Consider the following 12,567-nt stretch of genomic DNA (forward strand, 5'->3'; position numbering starts at 1 on the left):
AGTTGCAACTCTAATGGAGCATATTTTTGGAAAAATCTCAGTCTGAGTTAATACATTACAAGTGCCTAGGCCTAGATACAGCAGCAGCTCTCAGGAAAAATCTTTCTTTTCTGCTGTTTCTATTTGTGCTACAAAGAAGCCTGATCAAAAGTCTCAAGGAGTCAAGGCATATTGGCATTTATTTGTTTCTTCCCACTTGGTTTTGTAAAGGAAGGCAAAATGTAGTCAAAGCAAGCTTGAAATAATCCAAAAGACAAAACACAAAACAGTATCTCCAGTAATATTATTGATTCAGTTATATGTTAAAGATAAATATAAGTATATTGAAAAATATGTTACTATTTGGCTGCATACCTTGGTTGTGGAATTGCTCCATTAGATCTTAATAAATATCTATTTCTGTCAGAAGACCTTAAGGGTACAGGAAAACAAATCTAACTATCAGCTTTGGAAGGCTGGATATTACACTGTGATACACTTTCCAGAACAGGATATTACAATTCTGTGGGATAAGAAGACAACAATACATGTTAAAGTTGGACCTCGATGGAAGGTGAGCCAAAATAAAAAACTGAGATTTTGCATAGTTCTTAGTGTTACTAGTATATTCTCCTGTGAAATAACTGCAATAATCTTTGTTTCATAACTGACATTACTAGCAGTATAGTTGTTTATCATAGGGTTCACCTGTTAGAATTTCCCAGGTAAGAAAAGAACGTATTGAGGATGTGATTTCATGGCTGGACTCCTGGGAGAGAAGGTGGGTCCTACAAGCCTGTTCACTCTGTCGTTCTGAGCACTGCAACATTATAGATGTACAGTAATATGACTCTATCTCAAAGTTAATTTATGGAGAGCAAGGGGTGTATGTGTGTGTGAATTAGTTTCATTTATCCACTCACTACGAATCCAGCATGCTTTCCTAATCACTGAGTCAGCAAAAAAGAAGCTGCAGGAAATTTATAGCTGGCAACATGAAAAATGGCAGGCTATGTAGCACGGTCTCATATTGGACTAGACTGATTGTGGAACTGCACTCTGAGATGTAGTAGAGGCTGCTGAGATGAACAGATGGAGTCACATCTCGGGTTGAAGCTAAGAAAATGAGATACAGAAAAGAATCTAGACAAGAATTGAAATCTAAAATACAGAAGTATATTGTGAAAGGCTTAGGTTTGGATGCAAGGAAGAACTTGCCTCCAGTGACTGTTTCTTTCACAGTTTATAGTTAAGTTAGATGTGTCTATACCAAGTCTTAAAGAAAAATAATCTATTAGCATAACCCATTGTCTTAATGGCAACAATTAGTCAAGCTTCATAGAGGTAATTCACCTGAGCTTTTGACTTTTGGATTGGATACACCACAAAGCTTTCAGAAAAAAATAAGACTGCATTCCAGCCCCTTTCCACAGGCAGATAGTAAGTACAGGTTCCAGAAAACAGGAGACAGGAGGAAAAACGGAAAATGTAAATTTCTATTGAAAGTTATTTGCAATATGGGACTGTAAGCACAGTAGAATGTCAGATATTTTCAAAGTATGAATCAGATTTTCATTTACTTTTTTGTTTAAGAATGTTTTGCTTGACATTTATAGCACATAGAGATTATTGACTATCAACATTACATCATTCCTCTGTTTTAGGGTAACCTGGCAGGTTTGTGTGGAAATTTTGACAAATACACTTCAAATGATTTGACTACATCAAACAATATGGAGGTGAGAAATGCACAGGTGTTTGGAGACAGCTGGGTAGTAGGACAGGTAAGTCCCATGTCCGGTTTATATTTTTTATTCATAAATGAACATGTTATTAGCACATGAAGTACAGGAATTTTCTAAATTAACTGCCAGTCAATATATAAGAGGGCATTTGAATTTTTGTGTTTGTACATATCAAATGTGTTAATAATTCCGTATATTGTAGCAAACATATAATATTAAGTTTAAATGAAACCAACCAATCTGTTCAGGGAAGAATACATTCTTCCTCTGTACAAAATAATTATTATAGTTCTCTGGATTTGAATTTTCTCTAAATTTAGATATATTACTTCTGGTATTTTGGATTAAGCCCAATTTAAATATATATATGTATATAATTTCTCCTCTGATGTTTGAGGCATCTAGATATTGAAATAAACAGAATCTGAACTCTGGAAAAATGTTTTGCTCAAACCTCAGAATTTGCCTGATTTCAAATGAATACTCTTTTAATAGCACAAGGTTAAAATTCTTCAGTCTCTGGGAGATAATTGAAATACAGAAATTGTAAAACTAAGATTCACGTTCAATGATATTTTTCAGTTGCAATCTGTAACACAGAACGAACAGACAAAACAGCAGTGGCAAATGGGGTGGTGAGACAGAAAAAGCTCCCAACACTGACGAGCATAACCCAGAACAGAAACTGAATTTCTAAGCAGGAGGGAAGAGGCTGTAGAGAGTGGGTGACTGCAACTGTGTTTGATAACACAGGAGCATGGGTATTTTAATAGCCTGTGGACCTCCTGATAAATCAATATTTGTAGAATACTCTCTTAGAAAGATATCTGGGAGAATTGATTTTTAATCTGTTCTCTCCGTGACTCAGAACAGGAAATCGAACCAAAATCTCTCACGTCATGAAAAAATATCTGCTGTGCTTTGGGAGAATGTTTTGAGGTTCCTGTCCCTTAATATCTCTGTTTGGATCTATTTTACTTCACATAAAATATTTAAATTATGTGAGCAAGCAAAGGAAATGTGTAGTGTGGTGGTTATGGTGGTTACGCCACTCATCTAGAAGGTGGTACATAAAAAAAAACATGTAGATACTTTATATGAAGTGTAATAATATCAATACAAGAGACCAAGAGCAATATACTCTTGAATGCTCTGTAGTCTGGTGCTTATGATTCCTTTCTGGGAAGTCTAGGCTTAGATTCAAAGGAAGGAAGGGACTGTGCTCTCCCACCTTCTGGATGAGTACCTGAATTATTATATTCAGTATATTATAGTCAATGTATTGACTATTTTTTTTGTTCATTTGTTTTTCTTCTTGAAGACAGACTTAAAAAGAGGGAGTTGCATTTCAGCCATTTTTGAGTTATCATTAGTGATCTTTGACTGTGTTTTTTATGAGTGAGTTTGTTCCTACTGCTGCTTCTTTATTTGAACTTACAGGGCTAAAGTCATCTCTAGTGTGACTCCGTTTAAAGTCAGTGCAAAACCACCAGGGATGGATTTGGCCCGTATGTTTGTTTGTGATGTTACACTTGGTTGCTCTGGTAATGATTATGATGTGTCACAAAGAAAACATTTTGTCTGCATGCGCTGAGCAGATAGCAGGAACATTTGAGTACTTAAGAACAAAACAACACAGATTCTTTTTTGTGCAAATGTTTTTAATTAAAACAACAAATCAGGGAAAGAGGGTGCAAATAAAGAAAATAGCATTTAAACTTTATTGTTTTCTGAATACGAGTATTGAATTCTACAATATATATAGTATACCTGAGTCCACTGTAGACATATATTTGTTCAAAAAGTTTGTGGGTTTTTTGTTTGTTTGTTTGTTTTAAGTGCAAGAGCCCAAATGAAACACTAAGACCATGTGAGGTGCATCAGAGCAAGTTCCCTTATGCCAAAAAGGAATGCTCAATTTTGTACAGTGATGTTTTTGCACCTTGTCGCAATGTGGTAAGTTTATTAAACATCTAAGATTTGTTCTCATGTAGGAGAATGTTAAAGATTCAGTGATTAATTTCTTCTTACTGTTCCCCTCAGTGGGAATATCAAGGAGGATACTGAGTACAGCCCTGAAAGTATCTCTGTGTGGGTGGGCTATGTTTGTGCAGAGCTCCTTGTTCCTTTCAAAACTGCAGCCTAAACATTACAGTGATAACTGGGAGTCATGAATTACTAGACTGGATAGTAAAGGTTCTATTCTCTTTATTTATTTTTTATTTATATCTTCTCTTTACATAGGTAACTGATTTTTTGCGGCTTTTGTATGTATTGTGGAATTCTAAACTAAACATTTGTATAACGTGCCTACAGCTTATCTCACATGGTTTTATTTTATTAACTGTTCTGCTCAATATAGAAAGAAATATGAGAGAGTGAGATTTGGACTGAAGAGCTATCAATATTTTTTATTGGCTGGCAGTTTATCAAAACTCTGAGGTATGATGTCCTTGTTTTCCCGTATCTGGCTGAGCTGGGAATTGAGTTAAAAGGAATGTTCTTAAGCGCAGTCTATGTAAGATGGGCATGACAATAGCTTGTGAGGGAATCTTTTCTTCCATTTTAGCCCACTGTTTATCAAAGCAAGATACTACATTTTTGCCTATTTCTGATTTTAGCCTCCCAAAGGCATTTAGTAATCAAAGGTGCTTTTTTACACCTGTGCAAGCAAGAACCACCATGACTGTCTTGACTCAGTCCTTGTTTTCTTTCTAACTATGAATACAAATGAGATCATTAGATGTCCCAGCTGAACTTCCTGACTGTCAGGATTGAAGCTTGATGTCAATATGGGTAGGAATTTGCCTGGAGAGGAGGATGTAGTAGCTTAATCTGGGAGATTTATTAATGTTGACTTTAGTTAGTATGTTAAGAATTTCACGAGCATCTGCCTGAGAACATAGTGATGAGTGTATTTTCAAAATGGAAAGCAATAAATAAAATGGAATTTCTGAGAGTTTTTTAGGAATCATATTATACTAACTCATAAAGCAAGATTTTTCTTTCTTGAACTATTATTTTCCTTATCTTACCTCTTCTGTGATTAAATTTTTTGAATGTTATGCCAAGGATTTGACATAATTGTTAAGAAATTCATGTCAGGTGCAAACATGACATTCAATCAGCAGTCAGGTATTTTTTCATATGCACATATCCATCTTGTCTGGAACAGTCTGCAAAGCAAATGACTTCAGGTGTTTTTACAACCTGTTCATCAGTGTGTGAAAATATGGCCCTTATGAACGTAACATAAAGTGAGCTACTATCAAGGAGATCTGTTTTGCTACTGGCTGCACAGGCAGAGAAATGGAAGCCAAGGGAAAAAGTCCAAGAAGAGACCGGCACTGGGGCATGGGAGGAGCAGAAAGCTACATAGGCATGGGTCCTGGTAGGCACTTGGAGCAGCGCAGTCAGTCCTGCCTTGTAGGTGGCCGGGATGCATATAGAGCAAGCTCCTCTCTGTGGGACTGGCAGGGCCAGACTGCTCTGAGCTCAGAGTTCAGCTGAGGCTGGAAAACTCCCTTTTAGGGAGACAAAATCTTGCCTCTCTAACTGGCAGTGACTGATGGATTGCAGTTGCCCAGCTGAGCACCAAACTCAGCAGGGGCTGAGGAGCTGTGATACTTGCAGGCAAAGGGTATTCCTCTTAACTCCTGAACTCAGCAGGAGCTTTGATCCATGCTTCCCAGCTTGTCACAAAAAAACAAGACACCACTAACGCAAGCTGAGACATGCCATCCCATAGATGGGTTATACCCTGGAGCCAGGGCTGCTATTTGGTGATGCCTGCAAAGTTATTGCTGCCATTTTCAATGGAGTTAACTCCTATGTGCCCACCCCAGTTCTGTCTCTATTTCAATAAGAAAAAAAGATGAAAGAAAAAGTAAGCAAGCAAAATGGCATCCCTCCCTACTCTAAGTATGAAAGACAAAAAAACAATCTTGTTATCTCTGCCAGCTTCTAGCAACTGCCAGCTCAGGAGCTGTCTCAGTGTTTGAGAGATGCTATTTTGTTACTGTGATGCTATTTCTATAGGGCTGATGTGCCATTCAAATCCTCTATAACTAAACTGAATTAGAGTCTAAAATTGATTCTAAATTAAAGAATAGTAGTGTTTGTTTAGACATTACTCTATATTCAATAAGAACACCTTTTTTGAAAAGATTGCTCAACATTACAGAAAAGATTATTTAAAAATAAAAAATATTTCTGTTTCCTGCTGTTAGTCTTTAATCTTTGATAGATTTCTGAGCTAATGAAGGTCTTGGGGAAAGAGTCTTAAAATCTTAATAAATGCAGAAATATATTATTTTTCAAAATGTTACCAGTGGGCTCAGAATTCCTTTTCCTGACCCCCGAAAGTTACAAATATATTTATTTTTGAAGTAAAATAAAATACTTGCCGTATTGCAGCTCTGATTTTGTTGTTATTCATGCAAAACTAACGGGATGACTCTAGGTGGCAGTATTTGCTTTATATAAAAACAGAATTACCAACTTCAATAAGCTCTTCATAATCAAGAAATAACAAGTGTGTGGACAATCATATTTATTAACACTCATTGATTTTCTCTTGGTCTGTAATAGAGGTACAAACTGTTCATTCCAAGTGTACTTTTCATAAAGGAATATATCTAAACCTTAGAAAATGTGGTATTTTTGTTTTATATTCTTTCAGTCAGTCCTTCCAGGAGTAGCACTCCTGCTGAAACTCCTACAACAGGAATTTCTACAGCTAGAGTAATTGAGTCACCTGGCCTCTTTTTTATTTTTTTTCCTCAGATTGATGTCACTTCTTTTGTCAAAAACTGTCATACAGATACATGTAACTGCAATCTTGGAGGAGACTGTGAGTGCTTGTGTACCAGTATTGCAGCTTATGCTCACAAGTGTTGCCAGCAAGGAGCAGCAGTTCACTGGCGGTCTCCTATGCTCTGTGGTATGTACCTGGTCTGGCTTCTCTGGAGAAAGGGATGTCTTTGGTCTTTTGCTGTCCCATGATACAAATGTCTTGAAATAAGACAGAAGTGGCTGGATAATAAATGTACTTGTTCACTCTTTCAAGTTGTCTGTGTCAGCTGTTAGTCGTCTTCACCTCAATTTACTGTCCTACTGAAGAAGACTGGCTGCGTTGAGGGTATGTTAGTGTGGAGGTTGTTAAAAGGCAAAGCTATGCAAGATTTAGAGTACTTTCAAAATGAAGTGTGAGACTGCAAGCAGATACAGTGCATTTGCTTTTAATTTGTAGTGAGAACAGTCCTCAGCTGTAGAATAACTAGTACTTCAGGTCTGCTGTGCTTGCATGTAACTAAATATAGCTGTCTGTCACTGAATAAAAGCCTAAGGAATAGTCACTAATTGAAATACATAAAGGGGAAAGAAACTTCCCCTGATCACAGTATATTTTACATTTTTGGGATCTTAGTGTGCTGGCACGCATGGATTCTGCTGCTACTTTTTGATAATAATATGCTTATTTTCTATTTTTTTAGCTTATGACTGTGAATATTACAATCAAGGTATGTAGTATTTGATATTACTCTCTGACTCATCCTCATTTTTAAATAGCTTCTTGCACTTACCATCCATGTTTTGCAGCATATCATCTGATGCACTATGTGCTTGTTGTTCAGATGTTGATTGGTCTAGAGTATGAAAGGAATCTTTGATATACATTCTCTCTGCAAGATGCTATTTTGTGATGTTTCTCTCTCTCTCTCTCCCCCTCTCAAAGTTATTTTGTTTTCCCTTAAAAAAAAAAAAAAAAGAAAAAGAAAAAGGAAAAATAATTAGAAAAAAATCCCAAGAGGCACATTTCTTAAATCACTTTACTCAGGCTAACCTTGGAAGAAAATACAGTTTGCTAATTTCTCTCTGTAATGGGTCAGAATTATTTTTCAGTATTCCTGTTCTGAGTATGTTAGCAAAGCGAGTGCCCTGGATCTTTCTGCTGTGTGTCCAGAGACAATGGTTGTGTGGAAACAGGCATCCTAGCTGTAACCAGAACCACACATCTGTCATCTCAGATGAAACATGATACCTTCCACTCTAAAAATAAAATGGCTTATGGCTGAGAAGACTCTCTTGTTAGCTGTGTTAGAGGTTACCTCTTTTCTCTGTGCCCTGTTCCCTAGGGTAGGATTACATGGTCATAGTCCCTCGAGTTCACTGAATATTCAAGTCCGTTAGAAAGGAGTGATGACTTGCATAAGCCTAGAATAGTGTATGCCATTTGGCACATTTTCCTTGTCTATTTAATATCACTGTGTTATTATACTGATTTTTTTATACCTGACCTCTGTCTATAAAAAAGATCTACTCTGCCTATTCAGAGACAGTAAAACTTCACTGGAAGGAAGTGCATGCATGGACATGACCATGTAATCTTGAGTTCCACAGGACAAAAATACTTTTTCCTTCTGCCCTCCCAGAGAAATCAACTTACAGGTGTTTGCTGGTATAGTACTGTAATATGAAATAAATGAAAACAGGGTATTGCTGATGCAGGATGTCAAAACATGAAAGATGTAGCTGATGATTGGGGAATGTACTGTTGCTACTATTATTGACTTTTTGGATTGTCCCAATTCATTGATACTCAGATACTACCATGGACTCTTTCACTGTTCTTTTTATAAGTGCCCTTTTTAAAGGAAAAAGAACAGCTCAAAGTGATTCAAAACATTTTGTCACATATATCATTGCTCAATGAAAAAACTAAATAATTTCCAAAAAGTAAACCCTTTCTTCCGTGCTGTTCTGTTATGGATATCTAAAAATATTCTTTCTCTGTGCCATATTCAGGTGCCTCATGTGTTGCATGAGATTTGTCTTGTATAAATATAAAAAGACAATGCTAAATTAGTAAGGGATTTAAATACTGACCAATTTGTGTGCCTCTTACAAATTTTTTACGTGGCTATTACCATTTTATTTTTCTCTTCATTGAAGTAGTTGTTTTTGGTATAGTGAAACTTTGAAACATTTTTTCTTCATAAATTAATGGTGTAGATATACTTCATCTCTAATGATGCTGAGTTAATAATAAATTTGGTATGATTTTTAGACAAAATAGAAAACTCACAAACTTTATGAACATATCTCACACAATATAATTATCTCCTAGGTTGGCGTTCTGAAGGGGCTTGATTTTTGTTTTTCCTTTTGAAATTGAGGACATGTGAAAGAGATTGTTCTGGTTCAATTAAGAATTCAATAGAATTTATTGATTGGCTTTTGCTAGCTCTACTTTGACTGGTGTATGTACTTTTAACTGATTGCTTGTACTTTTAATGGGTGAAAATCAGTGGCCTCATTATGCTGAATGATCTTAGTATTCCCTATGTCTCAGCTCCTATGCTTGTTTTTGTCAGTCTACCATGTGCAAGTGGACTACCAGGCCATGCATTGTATCTTGGAAGTCAGGGAGAAGCACTACTAGGATGTTAGCTTGCATCTGCACTGTAAGATCCAGAACTGGGGTGTATTGTATTTTGGAATTGGTAGGATAAAAGATTTTATGTACAAATCTCACTAAAATTGTACCATAAAAACAGCTTAGAGTGATATTCGTGTAATTTCTGTGGCACCCCATCTTAGATTTGGGTACCCTGCATGTGGGTTGTGGGAACAGAGATATTAAAAAGAAAGGGGAACTTGGCTAACTATGATGGTAAGAGTGTGACTTTCAAAATGTCTTTTTTAGCGACTCACATCCTGCCGTGAGCATCGTACAGTAGACAGATTTTTTTTTCTCTTTCAAAGAGTCTCGCCCAGTACTTTTCAGCGTGTAAATTCTGCTAGGCATACCAAACTTCCCATGATATTCCTTGCAGTAGGGGGATTTTGTTGTTTTTAAAAAATAAAAAGAAACCAAAGAATGACTTTAGGCATGTGTTGGCCATCAAGTGCCACCTAAACAACTTTTGGGATGGAGGGTGACTCCTCCTTCAGCTCTCATTCTTTTTTGTTCTGGCTGATGTCAAATTGTGGAATCTTTATGAAAACTACGGATTACAGCTCAGTCCTGCTTCTGCTGAAGTCACAGGCAAAGTGTCTGTTAATTTAGAAGGAAAAAAGCCAGAGGATTTAGGATAAACGGGTTGTAATTGCCTTAGCACTTCCTCTGTAAAGACAGTCATTTTGTGGCAGGCTTCTGGGAGTTCATATGCGTGTGAGCTCCACCATAGTTTCCATATAAAAACAATAGTGATTTTCATGCAGTATTCTTCAGAAATTGGTGCCTAACTTCCTACTGAGCTGAATCTCATTATTATGAGCATTCCTTCCCTCTTGTGGCCATATTGGCATAGAGCTGGCCTAGGCTGGGAGAGGAGTTCAGCCCTTCCACTGAAAGGATTAAAAGCTTTCACAAAACTTAGATTTTGTTTATTACTCACAAGATAAGGTTTTAGAAGTATGCTGCTCTTGGTTCTTTCAGTGGGGTAAAGACTGAGGTTATTCTAACTGGATGCATCCCTGTTAGTGTTTCCAGCATGGCAGTAGTAGCTCCCAGGGGTTGCTGTGGGGAGTGCAGGTGTGGTTTGGCAAGCAACATTTTGTCAGTGCTACGGACTGAAGCAGCTGCCACTTATATATTGGTGTGACCTTTTGGATGACTATATGGTGAACTAGATTGGAAAATTTAGTGGGTTCTTATTCAGCTGGATAGGGGTGGCAAGCTCTTGGGATGGTGTAAGTAGGACAGTAGGAAAGAAGCAAATGGTTTGTGGGAGATGATGGACAAATACTTAAGCATTATTGCTGTCAAAAGTTGAATTGCAGCTTTTTAGTTTGAAAGCTGTAGCTTCAGTACCTATTTGTGCACAATAATATTAGTTCTTCAGTTCATCTTCCAATGTAAAGAAATAAGGACATGTAAAAGACTACATACCATAAAGAAGCAGCATTCCTTCCTTGTACATGTCATTGTGTGAAGATAGCTACCCTCATTCTGTTGTGCGCACTTTGGTTATTTGTATTCTGGACAACAAACAAAGAATAAGGGAGTATATTAAACAGGTAGACATAGATATATTCCAGCATAATACTTTGAGGCACTGAGCTGTAGTTCCAAAGTTAGTTAATTCCAGGTATAGTGAAATATTTAAGGCAATATATTCTGTCATCTAAGACTTAATTTTTGTATGTTCTGCAAGTATGATTTTTTTTTACATTTGATTTTTCTTCTCTTAGGGCTTGGCAAAGGACCATATGTTTTGGCAAGTTATGGACAGAATGATACAATTATAGGAGCTAACATATCCAGTAGAAGGATATTTCCCCTGCCTAGAATTGGAGCATATGGAAATGTATTTTTTAGTTTCATGATAACTCCAGGACTTTTCAATGATAAAGATCTATGTAAGTGTTCTCAACATTTTTTTAAATGCAGTTCATATTTTTCAAACTATATGAATCATTCTTTAAGCATCTTAATCACAAGTGAGGAAGTGAACATTCATTTTGAGGAGGAATGTTGATTTTTTTGAAAAGATAATGGAAAATCTAGCTGCCAGTTTTTAAAGCTGACTTTTAAAAGATTACTTTAGAAATGTTACAAAACAGAAGTGAACAGAATTCCTTTGTGAGAAAAATGTAATTAAATTTTATAACTGAAAATAGGAAAACTTTGCGTATGTGGCTAGCGAGTATCAGTTCTGAAGATGAATGCAGGAGTATATTTGTCTCTGGCAGAGCCATTTCTGCTGTATCTTTTTTTCTTTTCGGGGGACTTCCAGTGCATTATAAAATGTGCTGCTTAGAACACCGGCCTGTCTCCTGCGTGATTGTTTTGCAGCATCTCAAGACAATGTAGAGAGAAGTTTGCTTTAGCGAACAGCTATTTCTGAGCACAATTTGTCACTTATCAGAGACATATCCAAAATATACAACCAAAACCAAGTATGTTTAAATAGTTTTCCTTCTGCATTTCTTGACATATATTGTGTTTGTGCCACTGAAGTCAATATAGACTTTGCCACTTTTTTTCTGTAGACTGTTTTCTGTACTATGATTTGTTGAAAAAAAACCCCAAATTGTCAAAAATCAACACAGAGAAGAGTTGTCTTTACAGAAAAAATTTGGAACTATATTCACAGGCATCTTACAGTTTTTCAATGGAGGAATTAGGTTTTTAGATATAATTTTGAAAATGGAAAATGAATATAATAGAAAAGTTAATGAAGTCTTGTGAAATTCTCTGACAGATTTAGTAATGTAAGTAAAATATGTGATATAGCTAGGCAATTAACAGTTAGTTTTCATCTCTATAGGGAATGAGATAGTACTTATGTAAACTAAAGAAACTCAAAGATTGTATACAACTAAAATCTGATGTCAGCCTTCTTTTAAGTTTTGAAATTTTCAGATTTTTTTTTTCACTTTTGATTTCTAGGCAAGGCTAGAGTAAAAATAAATGTGTTGTGTATGGTCAAGATTTTTTTTACTGTATTCTTGGAAATAGCTGTATGTGAAAAACACTTCAAGGTGAAGTCAAGCTTGTTCTTTTATTTGCAACAGCTCTCTCTCTTGTTTCCCTTGAATCTGCTGAAAGACCAAACTACTTTCTGTATGTATATGACAATAAAAGTATTGGGCTGGAAAAGTGGCAGGCAAGCGCCTCCTTTCGGAGACAGACCTCATTCTTCCACCACCAAGGCCTCTGGAGTCCAGGGTTCAGTGCCTTTGAAACACACAGTAAAAAGGGCTTTTTCATCATTCTCACATCATCTAGTGTTAAAGTGGCAAAGTACGATGGTTCAGAAGAATTCAAACGTTCAAGTAGCTTTAGTATTGAAGGTAAGTTTTGCATAATCCCCAAGAATAAGTAGAGTGTGCC

The 12,567-nt window shown here is 36.4% G+C and overlaps 1 protein-coding gene across 1 annotated transcript in view; it reads left to right on the forward strand.

Annotated features, from left to right (window-relative positions):
- OTOGL (otogelin like) overlaps window positions 1–12,567 on the forward strand; it is a 92,651-nt gene that overhangs the window by 47,919 nt on the left and 32,165 nt on the right. Inside the window, exons 27-33 of the mRNA XM_062584856.1 lie at window positions 407–553; window positions 1,644–1,763; window positions 3,564–3,680; window positions 6,510–6,666; window positions 7,220–7,246; window positions 10,923–11,090; window positions 12,249–12,527. Of these exons, the coding sequence (XP_062440840.1) occupies window positions 407–553; window positions 1,644–1,763; window positions 3,564–3,680; window positions 6,510–6,666; window positions 7,220–7,246; window positions 10,923–11,090; window positions 12,249–12,527 (1,015 nt within the window). The remainder of the gene's footprint in view (window positions 1–406; window positions 554–1,643; window positions 1,764–3,563; window positions 3,681–6,509; window positions 6,667–7,219; window positions 7,247–10,922; window positions 11,091–12,248; window positions 12,528–12,567) is intronic.

The sequence above is a fragment of the Rhea pennata genome, chromosome 1 (assembly GCF_028389875.1).
Source record: "Rhea pennata isolate bPtePen1 chromosome 1, bPtePen1.pri, whole genome shotgun sequence".
NCBI lineage: Eukaryota > Metazoa > Chordata > Aves > Rheiformes > Rheidae > Rhea > Rhea pennata.